The following is a 26,609-nucleotide window of genomic DNA, read 5'->3' on the forward strand; positions in this document are numbered from 1 at the left end:
CAAGCTACCACCACTCATACGGGGAACCTGACCAGGGGGCCGCGACCGACGTGTCGGGTGCCGCAGAAGCCCATATCCCGCTTGGAGGGGTCACTGGCAGAAAACCCCCGGCACGGTTAGACTCCGCTCCCCTGTGTCAGGTCTAGCCAATCCCCGAGTGGTAGTGCACCCCAAGTTTGTGACACTCCTTCAGTCCGGACCAGATGTCAAATATATTTCCGGTCTGAATAGCAGTGGGTCTCTTAGGAAAATTTAGTTTTTTCCTCACAACCCCAGTGGGAGAAACTGAAGGAGGAGTTGTGTGCCTAAAGAAAAGGGTTTGTGGAGCGCTCAAAGTAGTGCAGTAGGTGTATAAATAAATTGGTATTAAAAATTAATTTGAAATGATCAAGTGGGTATTACATGAAAGTACAAATTCATTTAATTATTCACATAAAATAATAACACATTGTTAAAAGATAGTATTAATGGATAAAAATTGATATTGCACTATTGTGTTGTACTCAGTGACATACAGTAAACCACTTAGTTCCAAAAATAAGCTCTCCTCCCGATGGATAATGGTGGATCCCACAGATGACAAAGGGAATTGGGGTGATCCAGATTGGACTGGTATTGGGGTGTCCGTATATCCTGCTGGAGACCTTGGTTTTTTGATCCACTGGTGGGCAAAAGATGGAATACCTCACTTCTTGGATAGGCTCCAAAGATTGGGCAGGTGGTAACCCGAATTTGTATATCCAGTTTGGGGGTTCCGGATAGGGTGATAGGGGTAGTCCGTGGGGGGACAGGAGGAGTAGCTGGTTCAAAGGGGTGCTTGGGATAATGTCCAGAGTCCAAGTGGTGGTGGTTTTGACTGACGCGTTTCGTTGTGCTGGGACAACTTTATCAAAGGTACCACTTCCGCGTCAGGAAAAACCACCACCACTTGGACTCTGGACATTATCTTAAGCACCCCCTTGAAACAGCTACTCCTCCTGTCCCCCCACGTACTACCCCAATCACCCTACCTGGAACCCCCAAACTGGATATACAAATTCGGGTTACCACCTGCCCAATCTTTGGAGCCTATCCGAGAAGTGAGGTATTCCATCTTTTGCCCACCAGTGGATCAAAAAACCAAGGTCTCCAGCAGGATATACGGACACCCCAATACCAGTCCAATCTGGATCACCCCAATTCCCTTTGTCATCTGTGGGATCCACCATTATCCATCGGGAGGAGAGCTTATTTTTGGAACAAGCGGGACTCACTTAAGTATCCTTTGTCCTTTCTAAGTGGTTTACTGTATGTCACTGAGTACAACACAATAGTGCAATATCAATTTTTATCCATTAATACTATCTTTTAACAATGTGTTATTATTTTATGTGAATAATTAAATGAATTTGTACTTTCATGTAATACCCACTTGATCATTTCAAATTAATTCTTAATACCAATTTATTTATACACCAGCACTACTTTGAGCGCTCCACAAACCCTTTTCTTTCTGCATATGCTGTTGTTAGGGGACTGAACCCCCCCCCCTCTGTGTGAGCAGCCCACCTAACAGCCCACCCCCCAAGCGCCTTTATCACCTGGGGTGATTCTTGTGTCTCGTTTGGAGTTGTGTGCCTGCCACATTCCGCTTCAGCTGACAATTTTTGGACCAAGAGATCTTTGCACCTCTGCACCCATTGGTAACAAAGACACAATTTAAGACTTAAACCTAGGATCCAGTATTGTCGCCAAAATATAATGATCTGATTTTAAGAGATCGACGACCCTTGGATCCTTGCAAAGTGAATTAAGGGCGTGATCTACTAGTCCTACATATTTAGCAGATTCACTCTGCTTCAACTCCTCCTTCAATTTCTCCAACTGCTTTTGCAAAAGGCCTATCAAGGGAATGACCTGACTCAAGGTGGCAGTGTCAGAACTAACCTTGCGTGTAGCAACCTTGAAGGGCTTCAGGATCTTGCACAAAACGGAAATTATTCTCCACTGAGCGTGACTCAGGTGCATTCCCATTCCTCTCCCTATGTCATAGGTCGAGGTGTAGCTTTGGATGGCCTTTTGCTGCTCCTCCATCCGCTGAAGCATATAGAGTGTGGTATTCCACCTCGTGACCACCTCTTGCTTCATCTGAGGGCAGGGCAAATTTAGCATTTCTTGCAAGTGTTGCAATCTCCTGCACGCACTTGCAGAATGGCGAAAATGTCCACAAATTTTCCGGACAACTGCCAACATCTCTTGAACACCCCTGTCATATTTCAAGAAATGTTGCACCACCAAATTTATTGTGTGAGCAAAACATGGGACATGTTGGAATTTGCCCAGATGTAATGCACTCACAATATTGGTGGCATTGTCGGATACCACAAATCCCGAGGAGAGTCCAAGTGGGGTAAGCCATTGCGCAATGACTTCCTGTAGTTTTTCTAGGTTTTCAGCTGTATGCCTTTTACTGAAACCTGTGATATAAAGAGTAGCCAGCCTCTGAATGACAATGGGAAATTATGTTACTGCTGCTGCTGCTGTTGGTGCTGCTGCTGAAGGCAATACATCTACCCAGTGGGCAGTCACAGTCATGTAGTCTTTAGTTTGCCCTGTTCCGCTTGTCCACATATCCATGGTTAAGTGGACAGTCGGTACAGTGGCATTTTTTAGGACACTAACAACGCTATTTTTAATGTCCGTGTACAGTCTGGGTATTGCCTTCCTGGAGAAGTGGAACCTAGATGGAATTTGATACCGGGGACATAGGACCTCAAGCAACTCGGTAAAACCCACAGAATTAATTGCGGATACTGGACACACGTCTAATACCAACATAGTTGTTAAGGCGTCGGTAATACGCTGTGCAATGGGGTGACTGCTGGCATACTTCATCCCCCTTGTAAAGGATTGTTTTACAGTCAGTTGCTTGTTTAAATGGACTACCATTCCTGGTCCCCTTCCTGGAAGCAGCACCAGCAGCAGCAGAAGCAACAGGTGTAGCTCTTAAGGATGCTTCTGAGGAATCCAGGATAGGAGAGGATTCAGTCAGGATCATGACATTGGATGCAGGACTACTTCCCAATCCCATAATCTCTGAGGATGTGGATGATGCAGGTGTTTGAGGAGAGTGCAGGCCCTTGGATCTAACAGAGACAGGGGAGCAGGACGGTGATGCTGGGCAGGCTGCTACATGTTTGTTCACAGTTTCTTTTGACAAAAACTTCTGATGGATGTGCTGCAAGTGATGTAACAGTGAGGAGGTCCCAAGGTGCTGCATGTCCTTACCTCTACTTACAATAGCTTTGCAAACGCTACACATGGCTTGACAGTTGTTGTCCAGATTTGGGTAGAAATAATTCCATACATACGAGGTGGATTTTTTAGTCTTTTGCCCTGGCATGAGAATGGGCTTTTTCATACCCCAGACAACAACTTTCTCCGCCGGTGCCTTGAAACAAACAACATCACCCTCAACATTGTCATCATCCACATCCTTCTGTGTGCCAGCTACACCAACAGAACCCACATCCAATTCCTCAGAAGCATCCTCAATAACCAGGTCAGCATCTTGACTGGGGATGCTCTTCCACACACTTGCAGAGGGCATGCAAATGGTGGAATGAACCTCCTCTTCATATACAGTATTTGAAAGGTCCGGCTCCGCGGACACACTTCGACTCTCCTCTGGGATTTGTGACATTTGTGAACTCGCCTTTGTCTTCTTAACAAGTTTTCTTCTTTTCATTGTACTAGCAGAAGGGCTACCATAATTCTTCTGAGACGCTGTACCATCAGTCAGAAACAAAGGACAAGGCCTTAGCCTTTCCTTCCCACTGCGTGTGTCGAATGGCATATTGCCAATTTTATTTCTCTCCGCAGGTGATTTATTTTTTATTTTTATGGACCATTGTAAAATGAAATTTTTGCTTTGATTTTACATGGCCTCTAGGCCTTTAACCATCGGCCTTGTCATCATGAGTCTGACTGGTGGTAGCAGCTTCAGCACTTCTATCAGGTTGCTGATCTCCCACTATTTCCTCCTCCATCATCCTCCAAAAATTTGTTTTTATTTTATTTATTACTTTTGTTTTTCTTACTGTATGTCACACGGGACACTGCCCCTGGACACTGCCCCTGGACACTGGACACTGCCCCTGGACACAGCCCGTTACACTGGACACTGGATACAGCCCTTCACACTGGACACTGGATGCAGGCCGTCACCCTGGACACAGCCCCAGGTCAATGGACACAGCCTCTGGACACAGCTCCTGTACACTGGACACAGCTGTCACACTGGACACTGGATACAGCCCGTCACCCTGGACACAGCCCCTGGACAATGGACACAGCCTCTGGACACAGCTCCTGTACACTGGACACAGCCGTCACACTGGACACTGGATACAGCCCGTCACCCTGGACATAGCCCCTGGACAATGGACACAGCCTCTGGACTCAGCTCCTGTACACTGGACACAGCCGTCACACTGGACACTGCCCCTGGACACAGGCCGTCACACTGGACACTGGATACAGCCCGTTACCCTGGACACAGCCCCTGGACAATGGACACAGCCCCTGGGCACAGCTCCTGTACACTGGACACAGCCGTCACACTGGACACAGGCCATCACACTGGACACTGGATACAGCCCATCACCCTGGACACAGCCCCTGGACAATGGACACAGCCTCTGGACACAGCTCCTGTACATTGAACACAGCCGTCACACTGGACACTGCCCCTGGACACAGGCCGTCACCCTGGACACAGCCCCTGGACAATGGAAACAGCCCCTGTCACACTGGCCAATTCACCCTGTACACTGGACACAGCCCCTGTACACTGGACACAGCCCCTGTACACAACCCCTGTACACTGGACACAGCCCATGTCACACTGAACACAGCCCCTGCAGCCCCTGTCACACTGAACACCGCCCCTGTACACTGGACTTGTGTACAGTCAGCAGCCCCTGCGTGCAGACCCTAATCGAGTGAGCACTGCAGCACCAAACAAAAGCGCAGAGCACAGATCCCAACCGCCCCTGGTGGGGTGCGCGTGCATCTTATATAGAATCCAGATCCTGCGAGAATCACACAGCGCGATTCAGGCGGGAACTCCCTTTTCGGCTCGGATCCTGACTCGGATCGCGATGTTCGGGAGGGTTCGGATCTCAAAGATCCAGACCCGCTCATCTCTTTTATAAATGATATATATTAAAAAAATCCTCTCCTCTTAAAAAGCAGGGGTGGGCTAACCTAAATCTGCCTATGAGCTCACCAACTGCAGGCCTCTAGATTCACAGAATGCGCGGGGTCAGGAAACGTCTGTTATATATAGCAGTACAAGCAGTGTACTCCTGTAACTACTGTATATAAGCAGATTCACCATGACACTCATGCTGACACTCATGCACTTGCTGACACACACGATAACACACACTGACACTCACAAACTCTAACACTCACACTGACATTCACAGACGCTGACACACACAATAACATACACTGATACTCACACACACTGACACACACACACTGACACTCACACGTGCTGACAAACACACACACACACACTGACACTCACATATGCTGACACACATAATAACACACACTGCCACAGTAGTTACCTCTAGCGCAAGACTACAGGAGCCAGGCTCAGAAGGAGCAGGAGGAAGGTAGAGCCAAAGGCAGACCTCTGCTGATGTGACCTAATCATGGAGCTGTGACCAAGGCCCTTTATATAACACAACAATGCAGCAACAGCAAGTGCCACAGCAGGGGTTTGGGGATGGGACCGGCCAACCTGAAAGTGAAAGCCTTCCAGCAGGCCAATCTGCCGCTGACTCTCCTCCTGTGTCACACTTCTGCTGCAGGCCCCTTTACTCAGTCAGCGCTAGTCTGCTTCAAAAAGAAAACACATGGGGCACAAGGTAGTGCGCGGCGCCAGAGTCTCCGCCACTATTTAAGATAAAAGTTCAAGAGGGTACAGGGGATAGCCTGCTGGGGCTGCGGCCCGTCCAGCCTCTGGGCCCCATAGCCGCTGCAACCAATGCACCCTCTGTAGTTACACCAGTGCCTGTCTTATGGGCAGATTGCTGCTTTGTGCAGGATTATGGCTTTAACCCCTGTAACATCTGTCTGATGGTCTCATTGCAGATGTATGCTTGGCTCTGGCCTTTGCCCCTGTAAGACCTGAATGATGGTCACATTGCTGCTTTGTGCTGGTCTATGGCTATTGCCCTGTAACACCTGTCTGATGGTCGTATTGCCACTGTGCACTGGGCTTTGTTTGCTGCCCCCATACTACTGTACCTTTCTGATGGTTATATTGCTGCTGTGTGCTGGCCTATGGCTATTGCCCGGTAACCCTTGTCTGATGGGCACAGTTCTGCTTTGTGCTGCCCCGTAACACTTGTCCCATTGCAGATGTACACTGGGCTATCACCTCTGCCCTGTAACTCCTTTCTGATGGTCACATTGCCACTGTGCCCTATGCTATGGCTGCTGCCCCTGTAACACGTGTCTGATGTTCATATTGCCACTGTGCCCTATGCTATGGCTGCTGCCCCTGTAACACGTGTCTGATGTTCATATTGCCACTGTGCCCTATGCTATGGCTGCTGCCCCTGTAACACCTGTCTGATGGTCAAATTGCTGTTGTGCGCTGGGCTATGTGTGCTACCCTGGTCTACATTTCTGACGGTCACATTGCCACTGTGCTATTGTCCCGTTACACTTGTCCCATTCCTGCTGTGTGCTGGGATATGTCTGTTGCCCCTTTAACACCTGTCTGCTGGACCTATAGCTGCTTTGTGCTGGGCTATGGCTGCTGTACCTGTAACACCTGTCTGAAGGTCACATTGCTGCTTTGTGCTGGGCTATGGCTGCTGCCCCTGTAACACCAGTCTGATGGTCCCATTGGAGATGCATGCTGGGCTATGGTCTCTTCCCCTGTAACACCTGTCTGATGTCACATTGCTGCTGTACGCTGGACTATGGCTGCTGCCCCTGTAACACCAGTGCTACAGTCACATTGCTGCTGTGTCCTAGGATATGCTGCATCTGCTGGGCTATTGCCTCTGCCCATGTAACTACTTTCTGATGGTCACATGCTGTGTGCTAGACTATTGTTACTGCCCCTGTAACACCAGTGTGACAGTCACATTGCTGCTGTGTGCTTGACTGTAGCTGCTGCCCCTTTAATATCTGTCTGATGTTCATATTGCCACTGTGTGCTGGGCTATTGTTGCTGCCCCTGTACTACCTGCATGATGGTCACATTCCCGCTGTGTGCTAAGCTATGGTTGCTGTCCCTGTAACATTGTTCTTATGGTCACATTGCTCCTGTGCGCTGGCATATGGTTGTTGCCCTTTTAACACCTTTCTAATGGTCCCATTGCTGCTGTGTGCTGGCCTATGGTCTCTGCCCCTGTAACACTGTCTGGCGGTCACATTACCACTGTGCTATAACTCCTTTCTGATGGTCACATTCCTGCTATGCGCTGGGCTATTGCCCAGTAACACTTGTCTGACGGTCACATTGCTGATATGCGCTGTTCTATGACTGCTGCCCCAGTAACACCTGTCTGATGGTCACAATGCCGTTGTATGCTGGGCTATGGCTGCTGTTCCGGCAGCTCCTGTCTGATGGTCACATTGCCCATGCGCTGGGCTATGTTTGCTACCCCTGTACTAAATGTTTAATGGTCACATTGCTTCTGTAGACTTGACTATGTCTGGTGTCCCTGTAACACTTGTCTGATGGTGTAACACTTGTCTGATGGTTGCATTGCTGCTTTGCGATGGGCTATGGTTGCTGCCCATTTAATATTCTGTCTAATGGTCCTATTACAGATGTACCCTGGGCTATGTTAAATGCACGCCATTTTTTCATACCACTACTATCCAACTACGCATGGAGTTGATTTTATATAGTGTGGCGAGCGCAGCGAGCCACCGTGCCCGAAGCGTGGCGAGCGCAGCGAGCCCCGCGAGGGGACGCGGTCTCATAAGAAAAACGGGAGCCCAGATATTACATAAGTACCTAATTTTGCATAAGAACTTTTTCCTTTATAATAACAAATTTTATTTACAGACGCGCGGCTGCGCGATGGTTAGTTCGGTAACTCCATCTTATGCCAACATTTTTATGTTTTTTGCTAAATTTGATTTTTTGTTGTCCAACAGCCACATCTCCCATCATTTTTTGTTATTTAAAAGACAACTTTGCAATCTGGCAAGGTGAAGAGTCTATACTGAGAAACTTTATTGATGTACATAACCAGGGTGACAATGTGATCAAGTTTACATTTGAAATCTCTAAAATTACTGTACATTTCTTAGATGTAGAGGTCTCTTTAAAAGATGGTATTGTATCTTTCAGTGTGTATGTTAAACCCACTGATCACTACACGATATTAGGCCCCACTAGCTGCCATCCCCGCAGTTTAATTAATTCTTTGCCTTACTCCCAAATGCTGCGGTATCATCGCATCAACAACAACCCGGCTACCTGTGCAGTCCAACTTGACAATGTCATTGAAAAATTTGTAGACCGTGGCTATAAGAGACAGGACTTGTTGGATTGTAAGTCTAAAGTTCTACAAATAGACCGTGCCACTTTCTTGCAATCTAAAAACAAAGAAGATATTAAATCCAAGGTTCTCCCCTTGGTTAATCATTATAACACAGCCTCCGTTGCCACCGCTAAATTAATTAAATCTAACTGGCCCATTATCGCCAGTGACAAGTCCTTACCACTCTCTGGACATCGAGTCATGTCTTGTTACACAAAGGGCCGCAGTCTTAAAGACCTGCTGGTTAAAACTAATACCTATTTTAACCCCGATCCAGTCACTCGCTCTTGGTTGAGTGATATACGTCACGGCTGCTTTAAATGTCCCTGCACTAAGTGCCAATTTTTGTTGACAGGAGATTCCTTTAAACACCCCTATTCGGGGAAAGAATTTAAAATACGTCATCACTTTACGTGTAATTCCACCTTCACAGTTTATCAATTAATTTGTCCGTGCAGCCTTTCCTACATAGGAAAAACTGAAAGAAAATTCAAAGAAAGGATGGCCATGCACCGTTGCACCATCCGCCAAGCACTGGTATTGGGTACCAGTGAACACCCTGTTGCCCGGGATTTTGTTGAGCATAAGCATTATTTGAGTAGTCTTCGCTACCGCATGATAGACTGTATCTTGCCTTACCTACGAGGTGGCAATCGTGGACTGCAATTGTTGCGAGGCCCGGTGGATTCACCGCCTCGATACATTAGTACCGAGAGGTTTAAATGAACATATGTCATTTTCAGTTTTTAGATGACCATTTACATGCTATTAAAAGCTATTTTTATTTTATTTTTTTCAGTGCAGTTAACATCCAATATGCTGATGTCAACTCTTTTGTGTGTGTCGACTTTTGCACAAGCATCTCTGACGCATCTTTGTTAATGAACTGCAGCTCTTCCATATGTTGCCCTGTTATTAAATGTCGATTTATTGTGCCAATTTATATCTCTGAAGCTTTACTACCAGCAAACTTTTTTGGACTTAACAGCTGGTTGTTACTCCGCTACCAAATGTCGATGTTTTGTGTCAACACACACTTGAAAGTATGCTCTCTTTGAATAATTTTGGCTACATATTGTATAGCTTACTACAGGCATGTCCAACGTTGGCCCTCCAGATGTTTTGAAACTACACATCCCAGGATGCTTTGCAATAGTTTTAGCATTCTCTAATAGCAAAACTGTGGCAAAGCATGCTGGGATGTGTAGTTTCATAACATCTGGAGGGCCAACGTTGGACATGCCTCGCTTACTATCTTGTTATGTGCTACACTATGATCTTGTTACATGTCTGTTACTCTGTCTACTTTGTAATGTTTTGTATGGTGCCGCACCGATATTGAGTGAAGTTGAAAAGCTCTGGCGAGTACTTATTTTTTCATTTTTTCATATTTTCCCAGTTTTCTCTTATTATGCAATGTCCTCCTGTAGTGTTGTTATTTGTATTACCCTGGCAACCGTCTTTTTTCCGTCCTCAGTCATGACGCAATCTTTTTGCGCCAGTGGGTGGTCTCTTTTTTCGCACGAGCGTCTCAGCTTCACTCTTTCCGGTGGCTCCTTCTGTAAAAGGTACTGTTTTGCACTGCTGTATTTATAACCTGATTAAAATTTACATCAATTGAAACATTGTTATCAACCTGGCTTCCTCTTCTAGTTATTGATTATTGGCTACGAGTGCCATACCACAGTGTTCCCATATATATATATATATATATATATATATATATATATATATATATATATATATATATATATATATATATATAATAAAACACACATACAAAAGAAAATCTTGGTAATGAGTCAAATACGTACCGAAGTTGTGAACAATTAGACACTGCTTTAGATAGAAGACACCGAGCCTTTAATCCTATTAGATAGTCAGTGAAAGTGACGTTATGTTGTATTGTACTTCTCTCCAAGCAGTAGGCCACAGCCCGATAACCAATGTTCTCATTCCCTGTTGGATGGAAACATCCTCGAATTTGTATTGCAGGAAAGTGAGACATCACTCTCCCCACAATGTCATCATCCTGTATTTCATAGAGGCAGCACAGGGTCTCGTTTTGATTTGATGACTTTCTCTTCAGCCATTCCTCCAAGACATGATTTTCTGTAAAGCAAATGGGGCATTCAGTGGTTCTCTGAGTCTCCTCAATTTGTTTTTTATTTGAAAGACCAAATAAAAATCTTACAGTTAATTTTAGATGTGGCTGATCTTCTGATGCTGTCAGTAAATTCTTAATATCCCTAATCTGGAGCTTGGGTAAACATTGCTTTACAGATGTATAATCCAAGACATAGTATAGAGCAGCAAAGAACTCCTGCACGCTCAGATGGATGAAGCTGTAGCAGGTGTGCGTATCAGCGTCTCTAAAGATGATGTTCTCAATCAGAAATCCAGACTCCAGCTCTGACACAGAAAGCCCATGTCTTACAAGATCTGATTCTTCAAATAGAATTCTCTGCTTCCAAACGCCTTCATTGGCCAAAGCACACAGCTTTTGTATAGATGTGCTTATAGGCAGAACAGATTCCCTTCCATGATACTTTATAAGACCCTTTAGGTACAAAAGGTAAATGGATGTGGCTGTCTTGCAGTTAATCACAGATAATCCCTGTTTTATTATTGGATTCACTACAGTACATACAATCCAGCAAATTATAGGGATAACACACATGGTGTATAGATATTCATTGTCCTTTATTGCACTGAGTGCCAGGTCTGCTTGTTCTCTGGTTTCAAAGAAATTATAAAAATATTCCTCACGGTCCTTCCCTGTAAAGCCCAGAATCTCCACATATCGTAGACATTCAACAAGGTCCTCCAGCTTCATCAGTGAGTGTGGTCTTGTGGTGATGATGACTGAGCTGTCACTGAGCAGTGTTTTCTTACACAAACTCTTTAAAATGATTTCTTTTGAGACCTCCTGAAATGGGTCACCACACACCTCAGTGTCATTTGAGGGTGACCATTTAAATTCATCCAAACCATCAATAATAAAAAGTATTTCTTCAGAAGTATCGAAGACTGATTGCAACAGATCACATGGACACGTCCTTCCAAAACATTTGGATAAATACCCAGCCAGGCTAATATTACCAGTGATGGTGTTGACATCTCTACAGCTTATGTAGAACACAAACTGAAACTGGTCCTTATACAGCTCCCCGGAGGCCCAGTCCAGCATTATCTTCTGGGAGGTGATAGTCTTTCCTATCCCAGCAGGTCCCTGTAACACCACAGTTTTGGGAATAATTCCATCATCAAAAGGGTCAAACAGAGCCTGTATAGTGGTTGGAGAATATTTATCTGATGATCTGTCTGCCATAATCTCTAGATGTCTCTGACCTGAAGCTGTTATCTCATGTTGTCTCTCCCACTCTTCCCGATGATTCTTAATCAGTAGAAGACTGGTGTAGTCTTTCTTCATAATCAGACCTTGACCTAATCTTTTATCATGATGTTTAATAACACGGTATTTCCTTCTCATCTGATCCATGTATTCTAATTTGAAGCCTGTACAGGATGATAAAATATATATGAATACAAAAATAAATACTTTGAAATGAGCAACAGAAATGACAACACTTCAGAGTCAGTGAGGCTTTGTTTGCCAAGAACAATCCATGAGAACACTGGTTGTTCTTTAAACCAAGAAATGCACTCAATGTACAGAATAGAATCCAAATAATGCAGAGATGAATAGATATATATGTTAATATAAATATTAATTGTGTATTTTGATCTTTGCTTACAATTGATCTCTGCATTCTCTGCATGTAAATAAGAAGTGAAGATACAGGGACTGGTACTGGGTCCAGTGCGGGTGGAAGGTTCATGGGTGCCCGAGGCAATTTTTCATCCCACTGTTCTCTCTGTAGGGTCAAGAGCAGAGCTATGGGGGAGGTGGGGTGGGGGTACAGTAGACAATACTTACAAGGATATTGCAGGAAGGCAATATAAATGGTGTAATAATAGTTTGATAAGAAGTCTGATTACAGAGAGGGTTTCTTAATAAGTGGTGAGACAATGAAGTGTTTGATGAAAGATGGAACTGTTAGACTGTAAGCTCTGTGTATCAGGGACTACATCTGCTCTGTACTGCACTGTGGGACATGCTGTTACTACATAAGGAGTAATAGAAATGAATAACTGTCCTTGAACACATGTAGCAGCAGTTAGATGCCTTCCTGTTAGCAGACCAGACTATCTCAGTACCGGCCACTCCATTGCCCATCTGAGCATTCCTCCTGCTGATGTCTCTACACCGGGTAGAGCAAATATGCTGGGAGAAGTGGTCACTATTAGCTGGTCCTCAGGGCTTTCTAAGTGACTTACTCAGCACTGTGTCCAGAGGGGAAAACCATTAAATGGTGAGTGATTGTGAATGGTTTTCCACTAATGTGCACGGCTGCGCACGGATTTGCAGCCGTGCACATGGGTGGGAATTCAATGGTATGGGCCGGCGTTTACCTGATCACTGGGCTCTGATTTTCATCCCAGAGATGACGTCTGAATCTGGCCCAATTTTTATATATTTGGGGATGGACTCCCTTCTGCATCCAGATGTGGGTCCTGCACATATAATACCAGACTGATTTTGCCCTTTAAATAACGCCCCTTTGGGTAGATTCCTCAATGGCTTTTTTAATCAGATACATAGATACATTTTGTCTACATTTTATATTATTCAAAGAGAAAAATCGTACCAACCTTCAAGTGTCTCATTGGAAGCCATCATCTGGGATTTACCTGTAAGGATAAGAGCAGAAGGGGAAACAATCATTACATAAGTTACATATAACCGAGTGTAAGTAATAAAGATACTACATTAGGATTCCCTGAGGATCTCATGGCAGGGACGAGGCAGCAGGTGATCACTTATATACAGCACAGAGATGACTCATACAGTAATATCCATATTATAGCTATAATTGTCCCTTATTAATGTGTAAGTGGTAACAACACTAATTACCACCCAGTTTATCAGAATCCCATTGTTCACCACTGATGGCCGACTCAGAGCTGCATGTATAGCAGGTGCATCTGTAGCCTCTTTCCATGGCCAAAAAACAAATGTGTATTTCTACTTATATTTAGATTTTGCAATATCTATATAACAGACTCAGCAGCATCCACTGGTTAGAGCAGCCAATGTAATCTTCAGTGGGAATTTGCCCCTCCAGGGGACAGGGGAACCCCTAAAAAGTTTGCTGGATCCAAGGACATCCACGTCAAAGATACAATGCAAGATTCATACCAAAGATACACTGCAAAAACTCCCAAGAAGAATGCCCCGGCCTGAAACACATTGGAGACATCGCTCCCTACGCTGACTTCACCTTCCTAAAAGTCTCCTCCCCCAACAGAGTTGAGTGCACGGAGCTGCGTTGACAGTGCGCGCTCCCGGCAGATGAGATCCCGCAATATCGCCTATCTGGAAGCCGCGCTACTTAGCGTTGAAGCACCGTGGACCAGGAGCCGGCGGTGCGGCAGTTCCACGCAGACCCCAGCAAGAAGACCAGTGTCAGGACGGACCTGGTTGCGACAGCTCAAAGGTCCTGTTTGCTTCCTGCGGGCTAAAGCTTCACCTATAACAGTTGCGTTTGTGAGGACGAATTAGGTTTGGCCACATAATGATGCCGCCAGGTCTTAGGTATGACAAGGACGCTCACAGGAGTTTGAGATGCTGCAAGAAAGGGTGAAACTACGGGCACACAAAGCCTTCCTATATGTGGGTGCAACAATGCACAGATAGAACCTGGGACTAACACTATACCCCCCAAAAAATGCAACAATGCAAGAAGATGACTTAAACAAAAAAACACTAAAGCAACAATGCAGAAGATGATAATGAAAATACCAGACAAAACCCGTAGCCAACTCGCAGGTTGGCGTACACCATCGCCATGTGGAAAGCTGCAACAATGCAGAGGATGTTAAAGATAATAACAATAATGATGAAGTGGAAGCTGCAGAGCAAAGCCCCCTGACTTATCTGAAAGATGGTATACGCAGATGGGAACAGGAGACTGCAGCAACAGACATGGAAACAGGCAGGCAGGATTGCTGGCTGGGACCAGGAACATGCTGGCAGACTCTAGCTAGGCTGAGGCTGTAAGAGCTATAACTGGTGCCTGTCAGAAAGACTGGCCAGAATTTATTTGAATTTGCCGCCCACCTCCAGCGGAAGGGACATCGGGTGCCCCCGCAATCAGCCTCCCCCTGCTGCTGTGTATGCGGCGGAAGTTCGGGGTGTCACCTAACAACGTCCCCGACGCTTCCGCCAGGCCTGCCCGGCAGTAGCTGGAATAAGACGGCTTGACCTAATGTATGTAAGGGGCTGTTAACGTCTGCCTGAGGTAGCCCTGAACATAACGTTCAGGTGCTAGCCTCTTGCTTTTAGATATTAGTTTTTACTTCTCCGGCAATGTATTGTTGCCTTCCCAGACGTAAAGCCCGCTCTGTCCTGTTCGCCAGCCCCGGGCTGGCGTTGTGGTGTCTTTAAAAAAAAAATCCCCTATATTAAAGCTTTATACGCAGGGGGACAGGGATGAATGCTGCGGGCAGGGGAGAGAGAAAGTATCTGCCGCGGCCAGGAGGGTAAGGGAAGCGACTACAACAGCCGGGAGGAACGGGGGACGGCTGCCGGGCGGAGGGGAAGCAGCTGTAGCATATCCCACTGATGGTGCTGCCACCGCAGGTCTCCTGTTCCAGAGGGAAGGAAGGGTACCTGCGGTGGCTTCATCAGTGGGACCAGCAGCGGCAGCTCCATGGCCGGGAGAAGGGGAAGCGGGTACCACGGCCGGAGGATGGGGAGCTACAGCCGGAGGCAGGTGATGGGGAGCACCAGCCATGGCGCTTCAGCCAAAGCAGGGGGATGGTAGCTGCAGCAGCCCGGGGAAGCAGGTGCCCATTGCCAGGGGGACAGGAAGCTGCAGCCACGGACAGGGAGGGACAAGCTGCAGCAGAGTGATGTGAATGTGCATCAACTCAGCGGGGTCCCTGCGGTGATGTGTATTAACTCGGCGGGGACCCTGTACTGCATTGGAACTAACTAGCGCTATCCCCCCGGGCGGTGGCGCGGGAAGCGCAGCTTGGTTAGAAAACACTTGCCGCAAGATGAATGGCTTGAGATTCAGCCAATCATCTTGTTGCAAGTGGTTTCAAACCCAGCTGTGCTTCCCGCGCCGCCGCCCGGGTGATAGCGCTAGTTAGTTCCAATGCAGTGCAAGGACCAAGGCGAGTTAATACACATCGCCGCAGGGACCCCTCTGACCAAGGATTCCAATCCCCAGATTCCCCTGCCAGCTCCAATAGCCGGTGGGGTGAGGTTATTTTTAACTTTAATTTTTTTTTACTTTTAATTAAAGATTAATATGCCGCCTACCAGGGGGACGGGTCCAGCTGCTGCGGGCAGGGGGAGATGGGGCCAGAAGGCACATGTCCAATCCAGAGAGGCGTAATCTTGGACACGCAAAAAAAACCCCTACAGAAAATAGGTGAGTTAATGGTTATCGTTACTCACTAACTTAAAGATAATACATTAGGGTGAAAACTGTCCCTGCTCCTGAGCGCTATGCCAGGAGAAGTGGGAAACGTTAGATTACAAACGTTAAGGGGAGATTGATACATCTGCCCCAGTGTTCCCTATCTACTTTACACCGAGGCTAGAGAGCTCTGTCAAGCAAACAACAGGGAACTAAACAGGGGACCACTGCCCCACAGCAGCCAACACTTGTTAAGTACGGCTGTCACTATCACACCAGATGTGATAAGGTGCACTTATTATTACAGAAGGTTTAAGCAAGAGCAAAAGAGTTGTCTTTATGTGGTGCACCTAAGAATTTACACAGTAAGATGTAACTTTTAATTATCATCTATTTAAAATCGGTAGCGAAATAAAAGACATATAATACATACAACAATCTTGACACGGACATGTATTAAAAAGGATATTACTACCCTCACAATGTGGGGCCCCAAAACCCAAATGGATGTTAATACATTAAATTGTCACTTTATTAGTATATGTGTGGTGCTTTTGTCTGTTCTGATACTTTCAAAAATAATAGTGCTCGAGGTAGCGCATTTAACACTAAGCTATGCCCCTTGGAACTGCGGAGCAATATTGGGTATAATTCTAATATCTCAGCTAATGGTGAAAGGCAAATATCCAAGGTTATAAACTATCCCGGCAAGTAAACCGTTTAGATATATCTGGTATGCCGAGAACGCTCCAAAGTAACAGCTGCCGCTACTCTATCTCGTTCCGCTGATTCAGCGTGAATACGGGGGAGATGGCATTGCCGGGTTGTAGCGTCACTCGCTGCGCCCGGTGGGATTTCTGCAAGCGGCTACTTGTGGTGCCACAGGTACACCTATTAGCTGGAGCTAGTGAGTCACAGTGCTAGTAAGTAGCACGCCGTGTCTCTTCCTGGCCGGACTCTCAATATGCGAGACCGCCGGAGCGCACCTCTAATAATTTTAAGAAAAACAGATCAAAATGCATACAGTATATATTGGGAAAAGGGGAATGGCGCACACACGAAGTGTACGGTCGGCGTATGCTTCGCTAATGAGCGTCTTCTGGTCCTATACTCCTCATTACATTATAATCACACAGGGGTCCATCAGCTATTCCATATTAATCACTATCCTGTGCGATTAACCCTCCTTTCTTGCACTTATTATTACCCAATCAGGATTCATTTCCTAATCTATTTATTGATTATATGTTAATTATTGGCACTGTAACCATTAAAGCGCATTACCAATATACTGTACCTATTTATGTCCTTAGTTGGCCGCAGCTCTTAAACATGGGCACCAATTGGTACTCTTTTTGCACACGCATCAGGGGTAGAGCACAGAAATACCTATTATTTAATTATGGATCCTAGGATGTGACCACTCTGACTAGGCCAAAATTACGTCTATACACCCACAGAGCTTTTACATTACATGTATGTGCCCAGTTATGCTCAGTCAGCCACAAGTGGGGATATGACTAACAACCATTTAAATCAGAATTACAGTACCTGTACTTGCGCTAAGGTGCACATGCAGATTGCTGTAAGTGAGCTGTATATTATAGACTGTAAAAACTGTACACAGACATAATAACATTGTGCTCTGATAGCTTGCAGCATTGTCACCTCCACCAGTGATTATAAGGGTCATCTGGCTCCTACAGTACATAAACAATTACTGATAAGCTACCTAGAACAAATCACTCAATAGAACTTACCATGTTGTGTCACTTTGCTTTTGAGATCCCTGGCTGGTCCCATAAGATTGATCAGCCTGAGGACATCTATAGTCACATCTAGCGCTGCTGCCTCGGCATAAGTATCCATTAGAAGTTTTTTTGTGGTACCACAATCTGCCATTTCCAGGCGCCCATGTGGGATGGGGCTTTGGTCTTCATAGTAGAAATCAGACAACTTGTTCCTAAACCGTTTGAAGTCTTCATGTGTCAGATCTTCCAGAGCCTCACACAGAATGTCCCCAAGTGTCTTGTTCTTCTCATACCGAGCCCCTGCAGAGTACAGAAAACACATTCACCATCTGAGAAGGCGTTTACTTATTTCTCATGCAGTGGTGGATTTCCCACTAGGCACAAGAGGCACATTACTAGGGGTGACACTTGGTGAGGGGGTACAGTATGCTCACCTGCATGAGAGCCCTCCTAGGCCATTGGCCAGATGAGGCCAGGAGATTCTTTTTTTCTGTTTTTGTCATAACAACTTATTTTTTAAGAGGGTGGAAGGAGCAGTGATCAGTAAGTTGTGGTGGTGGAGGGGGTGGACAGGGAAAGGTTGGTAGTGCTTTGGAAGTCAGTATAATGTTGTGTCTAAAGGCTGCCTGATACCTAAAGTCATCCCTGGTGGCATCTGTCACGCCTGTGGTTAGATCTTGGCTGGGAAATAACCACAGGCGTAGGGGCTGACTGGTACTGGAACCTGGGAGCCTTGATGAGGGTATGGTGCAGGCTATAGACCCTCGGACAGTAGCAGACGTGACCACTTAGGATAAAAGCAAAAGTCTTTATTGACTATGGCAGATAAACAATTGGTAAGTTTGAGGAATGATATCACAGAGGATCACAGGCAGTAACGGATAAGCATAAATGACAATAGCTAGATTGGTATTTAGCTGCAGTGTATGCGCACTGATGAAGTCCATTGACATATAGCATAGATGGAAGGAAGCTGGTGCAGTGCTAAACACACTGATGAAGTCCAGAGCATATATTGAGGAGCTGTGTAAGAACACAGATGGAGTCCACAGTATAATATGCAATGCAGATGGTAATGAATACTGACCACTGTGAGGAGCTGGATACCAAGGAGAATGGTCATGGGTATTGAAGGTAGTGGGCACTTCTACACAGTCACTGGAAAGAACAGGGAGTCACTGATGCAATATCGATGATGGCAGTAATCGATGTGATTTATCGATAGTGGTGGATATCGATGTAGATAGCACCTGTGTGATCAGCTGTGATGGGATGACAGCGATGGTGACGTGGAAGGATGAAGAGCCCACTGGTGAAGTTGGTGTGATGATGGAGCATCACACCCTGGGCCTGTCTATCAGATGCGTACCTAGGTAAAAAGTACCTGCTTCCTCTCATTCCTGCCATGCTTACTTGCTGCATTCTGGCCTCCTTGCCTGCACATCATGTCACCTGTCTTCCCCTCCCACTAGATTGTAAGCCCCTTGGAGCAGGGCCCTCTTCCCTCCTGTTCTCACAGCCCTCTTCTCTTGCACTTTAAATCTCCCTAAATCTCATCTGTTTAATGCACTGAGAATTGTCCTTCTAATTCAGGCTTGCCTACCCTCCTGCATTCAGCAGGAGGCTCCTGCTTTTATAGTGGAAGAGAGATTTATGTCAATCGCACAGGATGGTGAAGGTTGTACATAAATGTGGTGGACCCTCTTAAGTATTGATAATTTTCAATTACTATTGCACAGATGAGGGTGTGCTACCATAGACACTTATAGAATACAAAAGTAGGAGACAGAAAAGAGTGTCTTGTGCTGGTGCACCTAATAAGTAATTAACTCATAATACATAACATTTATTAAGTTTTGGTTTAAAATAGTTGTGAAATAAAACCACACATACACACAATTAACATCATAAATTAAAAAAGGGGGGATATTCCCCTCACTCAGTGTGACCCCCACTTCACCTAAACCCTCTTATAAACTGTTTATATCTCGTACAGTGCGCAAAAGGAAAGAGAGTGAAATTCTCTCTGTTGAAATGGGCCCCCTGTATTTAAATATCGTACACAGGTCACAGTGGTAATTCTGCTCCACTCTGAATACATATATCACAGGCTAAATTTGTATGCCCGCGAGTACAACCCCACCCACGGGTGCTAACCTCCCCCCGCGAGTACACCCCCACCCGCAGGTGCCCCCCCGCGTGAGTACAACCCCACCCGCGGGTGCCCCCTCCCCCCCGCGAGTACACCCTGCCCCCACGAGTACACCTCGCGGGAGCCCTCCCATCTGCAAGTACACCCCCATCCGCGGGTGCCCCCCACGCGTACATCCGCGGGTGCCCTCCACCAGTACACCTCCACCAGCGGGTGCCCACCTCCCCCGCGAGTACAACCCCACCCGCGGGTGCCCCCCTCCCCCGTGATTACGCTATATAAGACACTGTAACAGAATCTGCTGCGCTATATAAGACACTGTAACGGCACACCGTGTGTACGCTGTGCCCCCCGTGTGTACGCTGTGCCCCCCATGTATATGCTGTGCCCCTGCCCATGTGTACGCTGTGCCCCCCTGTGTATGCTGTGCCCCCCTTGTACGCTGTGCCCCCGTGTGTATGCTGTGCCCTCCCACCCCGTGAACGCTGTGCCCCCGTGTACGCTGTGCCCCGTGTGTGTGTGTACGCTGCGCTGCCCCCCTGTGTGTACGCTGTGCCCCCTCCCCTGTGTGTACGCTGTGGTCCCCCCATGTGTACACTGTGCCCCCTCCCCCTTGTGTACGCTGTGCCCCCGGTGTGTACGCTGTGCCCCCCGTGTGCGTGCTGTGCCCCCCGTGTGCGCGCTGTGCCCCCCTGTGTGCATGCTGTGCCCCCACCGTGTGTATGCTGTGCCCCCCGTGTGTACGCTGTGCCCCCCCATGTGTACGCTGTGCCCCCACACCCGCAGGCACCTAACTTTCAGGAACATAGTAATCCAGCTAACCTCATAAACATCAAATGCCTCCCTTCATCCCCCAAATCACTAAAATGTGCGTTCTGGAATGCACGCTCTGTTGGCAACAAATTAACATCCATCAACGACCTCTTCATTTCAAACAACTTCAACCTGCTGGCTATAACAGAAACATGGCTCTCACAATCAGACACAGCCTCCCCTGCAGCCCTGTCACACGGTGCTCTCCACTTCACACACACACCCAGGCCTGGTGACAGCAGAGGAGGTGGGGATGGAATATTACTATCCCAATCCTTCACATACAAAGTTATACCACAGGTTCCATCACTCACATTCACATCATTTGAAGTACATTCCATCCGAACTTACACTCCTTTCTCGCTGCGTGTTGCAGCTATCTATCGCCCACCTGGGCAGCCATCACGATTTCTGGAAGATTTTTCTGCCTGGCTCCCTCACTTCCTTTCCACTGACATCTCAACCATCATCATGGGTGACTTCAACATTGCTATTGATAGCCCAAAATCTGTTGCTCATGCTTCCAAACAATTCTCTCTAACCTCCTCTCTCGGCCTCTCCCAATGGACTGACTCATAGGGATGGCCATTGTCTTGATCTGATATTCACTAAGCTGTGCTCAGTGTCTGAATTCACCAATTCTCCTTTCCCTCTCTCAGATCACAACCTTATCTCCTGCATGCTGTCCTCTAGTACTTCTAACTCAAAAACACAGAAATCCTTTAATCCACCTCAAGCCCGCAGAAATATTAATGATATTAATTTTCAAGTACTCTCCTCCTCACTGCAACAACAGCTTGCTCCTATTTCTGCATTCACTACTCCTGAGATGGCGGTATCACACCTAAACCTAACCCTCAAAACAGCCCTGGATGAAGTGGCTCCAGTTACCCACCACACTCCACGTAGGCCTAGACGCCAACCGTGGCACTCTAAATTAACGAGACACCTACAAAATATCTCACGCAAAGCTGAGCGTAAATGGCGTAAATCTCACAGTCCAATGGATTTCTTTACATATAAGAATATCTACCAGTACTACAGTTATGGCCTGTAAACTGACAAACAAACATATTTCCAAACTCTCATTTCTGCTCAAGCTTCTAACCCAAAACGTCTTTTTAATACATTTAAATCCCTTCTCCAGCCTCCCTCACCCAAGCCACCAACCACTCTCCATGCACAAGATCTTGCTTCCTACTTCAGGGGTAAGATTGACAAGATCAGAGATGAATTGGTATGCTCCAACTCAGTTGGTGATATGCTCAATTCCATATACAAACAAACCCGTGGAAATAAATCACCTGTACATCCAGCTATAAAAGGGAGGACTTTACACTAGCCACATACACAGCCTTGAAAAAGACCCTTTATTTCCACGGGTCGAAACGCGTTGGCGTAATTTGTTGCATCAGGTCTTCCGGGACAGACGTACTGAAGGACTCTATTTTACTTTGGATCAACTTCTCCCAGGCCGACTACCCGGGCGTTTGGACTGGTGACTATTTGATTCATTCAAGCTTGTGAACTGACTAACCACCAGTTCTGATACTGCAGCTGGTAATTAGCACCTTGTTGTATCCTGTCTCCCGGAATCCATTGTTTTTAATATTGTATTGTATTGTATCATGTGTTTTTCGTGTATGTAATTAAAAACTGGCTTCACCATTATAAGCCCTTTTGTTTCCACATACACTGAATCTCTCTACCCGCTGGGGGCATCCTGATTGAATTTGAGGATCTAAGGGAACCCCCTGTTTATTGAAAGGAAGTATTGTTTGCATCATTTATCACCTCTCTTATCACATGTGTGCTTGCAAATTACTTCACTTACCTTTTGGCGCCGTTGGGAGTTATATACTTTGTTTGTATATTTCTGTATTCAGGAGTTGGGAATTCTCCTTTTTTATAACTTTTGTGGCAGCCTTAAGAAGCGCAGAACCAGGGATAATATACTGTTTTTCACATGCTCAATTCCATACCTGAGCCCTCTGAAGCATTTGCTTCATTTGATCCCACAAATGAAGATGAAGTATCTGCACTTTTCTCTGCCTCCCACTCTACTACCTCTCCTCTTGACCCTATACCCTCGCAAATAAGTAAATCTCTGTCTCCTGTGCTCATCCCAATCTTAACTAAAATCTGTAACCTCTCTTTCTCTACTGGTGTCTTTCCTTCATTGTTCAAACAAGCAGTTATTACTCCGATTCTGAAAAAACAGAATTCTGATCCAAGCTCTCTCTCAAACTACCGTCCCATTTCTCAACTTCCATGCACCTCCAAACTACTTGAAAGACTTGCCTATACTCGCCTCACACACTTTCTTAACTCGCACAACTTAATGGACCCGCATCAGTCAGGCTTTCGTGCCCAACACTCCACAGAGACAGCATTGACTAAACTTGTGAATGATCTGGTCACTGCTAAGTCTAAAGGCCACTACTCACTACTAATTCTTCTAGATCTCTCTGCTGCTTTTGACACTGTTGACCACACACTTCTCATACAAACACTACAATCCATAGGTCTTAAAGACACAGCCCTCTCTTGGTTCTCATCCTACCTATCTAACCGCTCCTTTAGTGTTCGTTTCTCTGATTCTACCTCCTCTTCGCTACCTCTTTCAGTTGGAGTACCTCAGGGTTCAGTTTTAGGTCCCCTGCTTTTCTCAATCTATACCTCACCTCTTGGCAAACTAATCAGCTCCTTTGGATTTCAGTATCATCTGTATGCGGATGATACTCAGCTCTACCTATCCTCCCCGGACCATCTGTATTGAGCTGTGTCTCTGAATGCCTTTCTGCTGTTTCATCCTGGATGTCATCTCGCCACCTCAAACTTAATATCTCAAAAACAGAATTAATTATATTTCCGCCAATAAATAGTAGTTACCAACCTGATATCTCTATCGCTGTTGAGAAGATGACAATCACTCCTACCTCTCAAGCTCGCTGTCTAGGTGTTATCCTTGACTCAGAACTTTCCTTTGTACCCCACATTCAATCTGTCTCAAAAACATGCCACATGCATCTAAAAAACATATTTAAAATTCGCCCTTACCTTACTCAAGACACTGCAAAAACTCTAATCCATGCTCTCATCATCTCACGCATTGATTATTGCAACAGTCTCCTTATTGGCCTTCCCCAATACAGACTCTCACCACTACAGTCCATTATGAATGCAGCTGCAAGGCTAATCTTCCTAGCCAGACGTTCATCGTCTGCAAAGCTACTCTGTCAGTCACTTCATTGGTTACCTGTATTCTACCGTATTCAATACAAAATTCGGTACTTGTTTCCTATCTGGGCGCCCACGATTTTAATCGCGGGCATCGGGGGTAAAATCGGGGCCATCGCGGGCATCGCGGCCGATAAAAAATCGGGTGCGATGGGCCAGACGCGATGCCCGCGATTTTCCCATAGAGAACAATGTTAAATGCCTCAATTTACCCGCGATGACCACTATTTACCATAGGAAACAATGTTAAATGGATCAATTTACCCAAATCAGCATAGGAACAATAGTAAATGGGCAAAAAACACCCCTGAACATTGAAATGTCCCCCCAAAAGTAGTTGACGCCACCCCGCCATCAACGTGAACCCGAAGCGTGGTGAGCGCAGCGAGGCCGCGAGGGGCGGCGGTACGCGTCCTCCGACCTTTTCATGCCCTACTATCCACTAGGGCGTGGAGTGAGAATAGAATAGTGTGGCGAGCGTAGCGAGCCACCGAGCCCGAAGCGTGGCGAGCGCAGCGAGCCCCGCGAGGGGACGCGGATACCTTCACAGGTAAACGCGTCCCTTCGCGGGCTTCCCAGGTGTCCGCGTCGCCATGGACACCTGGGAAGCCCGCGAGGGGACGCGTATAACTGTGAAGGTATCCGCGTCCCCTCGCGGGGCTCGCTGCGTTTGCCACGCTTCGGGCTCGGTGGCTCGCTGCGCTCGCCACACTATTCTATTCTCACTCCACGCCCTAGTGGATAGTAGGGCATGAAAAGGTCGGAGGACGCGTACCGCCGCCCCTCGCGGGCTCGCTGCGCTCGCCACGCTTCGGGTTCACGTTGATGGCGGGGTGGCGTCAACTACTTTTGGGGGGACATTTTTATGTTCAGGGGTGTTTTTGCCCCATTTCCCATTGTTCCCTATGATAATTTGGGGAAATTGATCCATTTAACATTGTTTCCTATGGTAAATCGTGGTCATCGCGGGTCAATTGGGACATTTAACATTGGTCCCTATGTAAAATCGCGGTAATCGCGTCGGTCGCATCGCATGTCATTATAATGGCATGCGATGTACACTCGATGCCCGCGATGGGCGCCCAGATAGGAAACAAGTACCCAAAATTCTTTTACTTACACACAAAGCCATAAACCAAACTACACCAACATAGATATCTTCTCTTATCTCAAAATATCATCCAACACGACCTCCCAAGATCTGCATCTCTCATCCACACTCATTACTCGCTCCCAATCATGACTGCAGGACTTTCTTGGGGCTGCACCCACTCTGCGGAATGCCCTCCCAAGAACAATAAGACTCTCCTCCAGTCTCCAAACCTATAAGCGTTCCCTAAAAACTCATCTCTTCAGGCAAGCTTATCAAATTCCAGAACCAGTCATAGAACCTTGCATTCTGGTGGAATCGATGCAATAAAGAATACAGTATCTATCCTTATGTATCAATGCCTATTTCCCTATAGATTGTAAGCTTGTGAGACACAGCACCTTGAAAAAGCTCTAAGAGCGAAACGCGTCAGTGTATTGGAGCCCTGACACCCACTACTGTCACCCAGATTCAGCTACTTCTTTGTGACCGGACCACCTTTCCTCAACAAATATCCCAGCAGCCGCAATTTACCAGGATACCATACCCACAAACCAGGTTGAGCCCTATAACAACAGGGGCTCCCTTGGCTGGAAAAATTACGAACCAGATTGAGCCCGTTACCAACAGGGGCTCCCTAGGCTGGAGAATTACATCACTCCTAAAATACATAATCGGCCCACTTCATTGGGACACATCAGGAAGCATACATAGGAACGGACACTGAGACTCTCACCTTTGAGAAAACGGCTCCATATTTTATTTTATTTATCAGCAATTAGTACCATCATTTCCACTTATTCATATATGTGGTATATTTTAACAAGTGTGTTTTTAATAAATGTATTTTTACCTTTAATTGTTGCTTATTAATAGGTAAAAGCGCGGTTTTACACCTCTTTTCTTTCCAATTATTGTGTTTGGGCTTGACACCCTTACTTACGAAACCGCAGCTCTAGCAAAGTCACCAATTTATAGGCGCCCTCACGGGACACCTTGTGCCCCACCCCTCCTTCTGTGAGCAGGGCCCTCCTACATTTTGACTGTCTGTAAATACCCTGTTTTGTTGTATCACTGTCCCCTTTGGAAAGCGCAACGGAATATGCTGCGCTATATAAGAAACTGTTAATAAATAAATACGCAGGGGGAGGTACGCAGACACCCCCCCTTCCTGCAAGCCTGCCGCTGGATTCCCAGGATTTGCGTGCAAATTGATTTCTTCAATGTCTCTACTCCTGCACAGGACACGTGTCAGCCTGCTCTGTGCCATTCCAGTCCCGGCGCTGGCTGCTGGAGGGGAGCAGAAGAGGAGAACCGCGTGGTGCCAGCAGCAGAAGGTTAGGAAGCTCAGGAGAGTGCACTGAAGAGCGGAGGAGGGGGAAAAAGGCTGCAGGGAACCTGGAACCAGAGGTCCAGACAGGATGAATGAAGAGTTGCAGAGAGGTGAATCATCCAGAGTGTCCCCCAAAAGCAGCCTTCTTTGAAGCACAGTGGGCCAGGTTA

At 46.5% G+C, this 26,609-nt stretch overlaps 1 protein-coding gene across 2 annotated transcripts in view; it reads right to left on the reverse strand.

The window, feature by feature from the left end:
* The window catches only part of LOC146007610 (NACHT, LRR and PYD domains-containing protein 3-like), a 133,470-nt gene that overhangs the window by 88,465 nt on the left and 18,396 nt on the right, over positions 1-26,609 (reverse strand). For both annotated transcript variants that reach the window (XR_014444366.1, XM_083146091.1), the window contains exons 3-5: positions 17,821-18,111; positions 13,284-13,322; positions 10,382-12,086 (exon numbers count right to left, since the gene is read on the reverse strand). Coding sequence is in view for 1 of the 2 variants with exons in the window: in XM_083146091.1 (XP_083002217.1) it covers positions 10,382-12,086; positions 13,284-13,322; positions 17,821-18,111 (2,035 nt within the window). In the remaining variant the exon portion in view is untranslated. The remainder of the gene's footprint in view (positions 1-10,381; positions 12,087-13,283; positions 13,323-17,820; positions 18,112-26,609) is intronic.

Source organism: Crinia signifera, chromosome 6 (assembly GCF_055691185.1).
Source record: "Crinia signifera chromosome 6, ASM5569118v1, whole genome shotgun sequence".
Classification (NCBI taxonomy): Eukaryota; Metazoa; Chordata; class Amphibia; order Anura; family Myobatrachidae; genus Crinia; species Crinia signifera.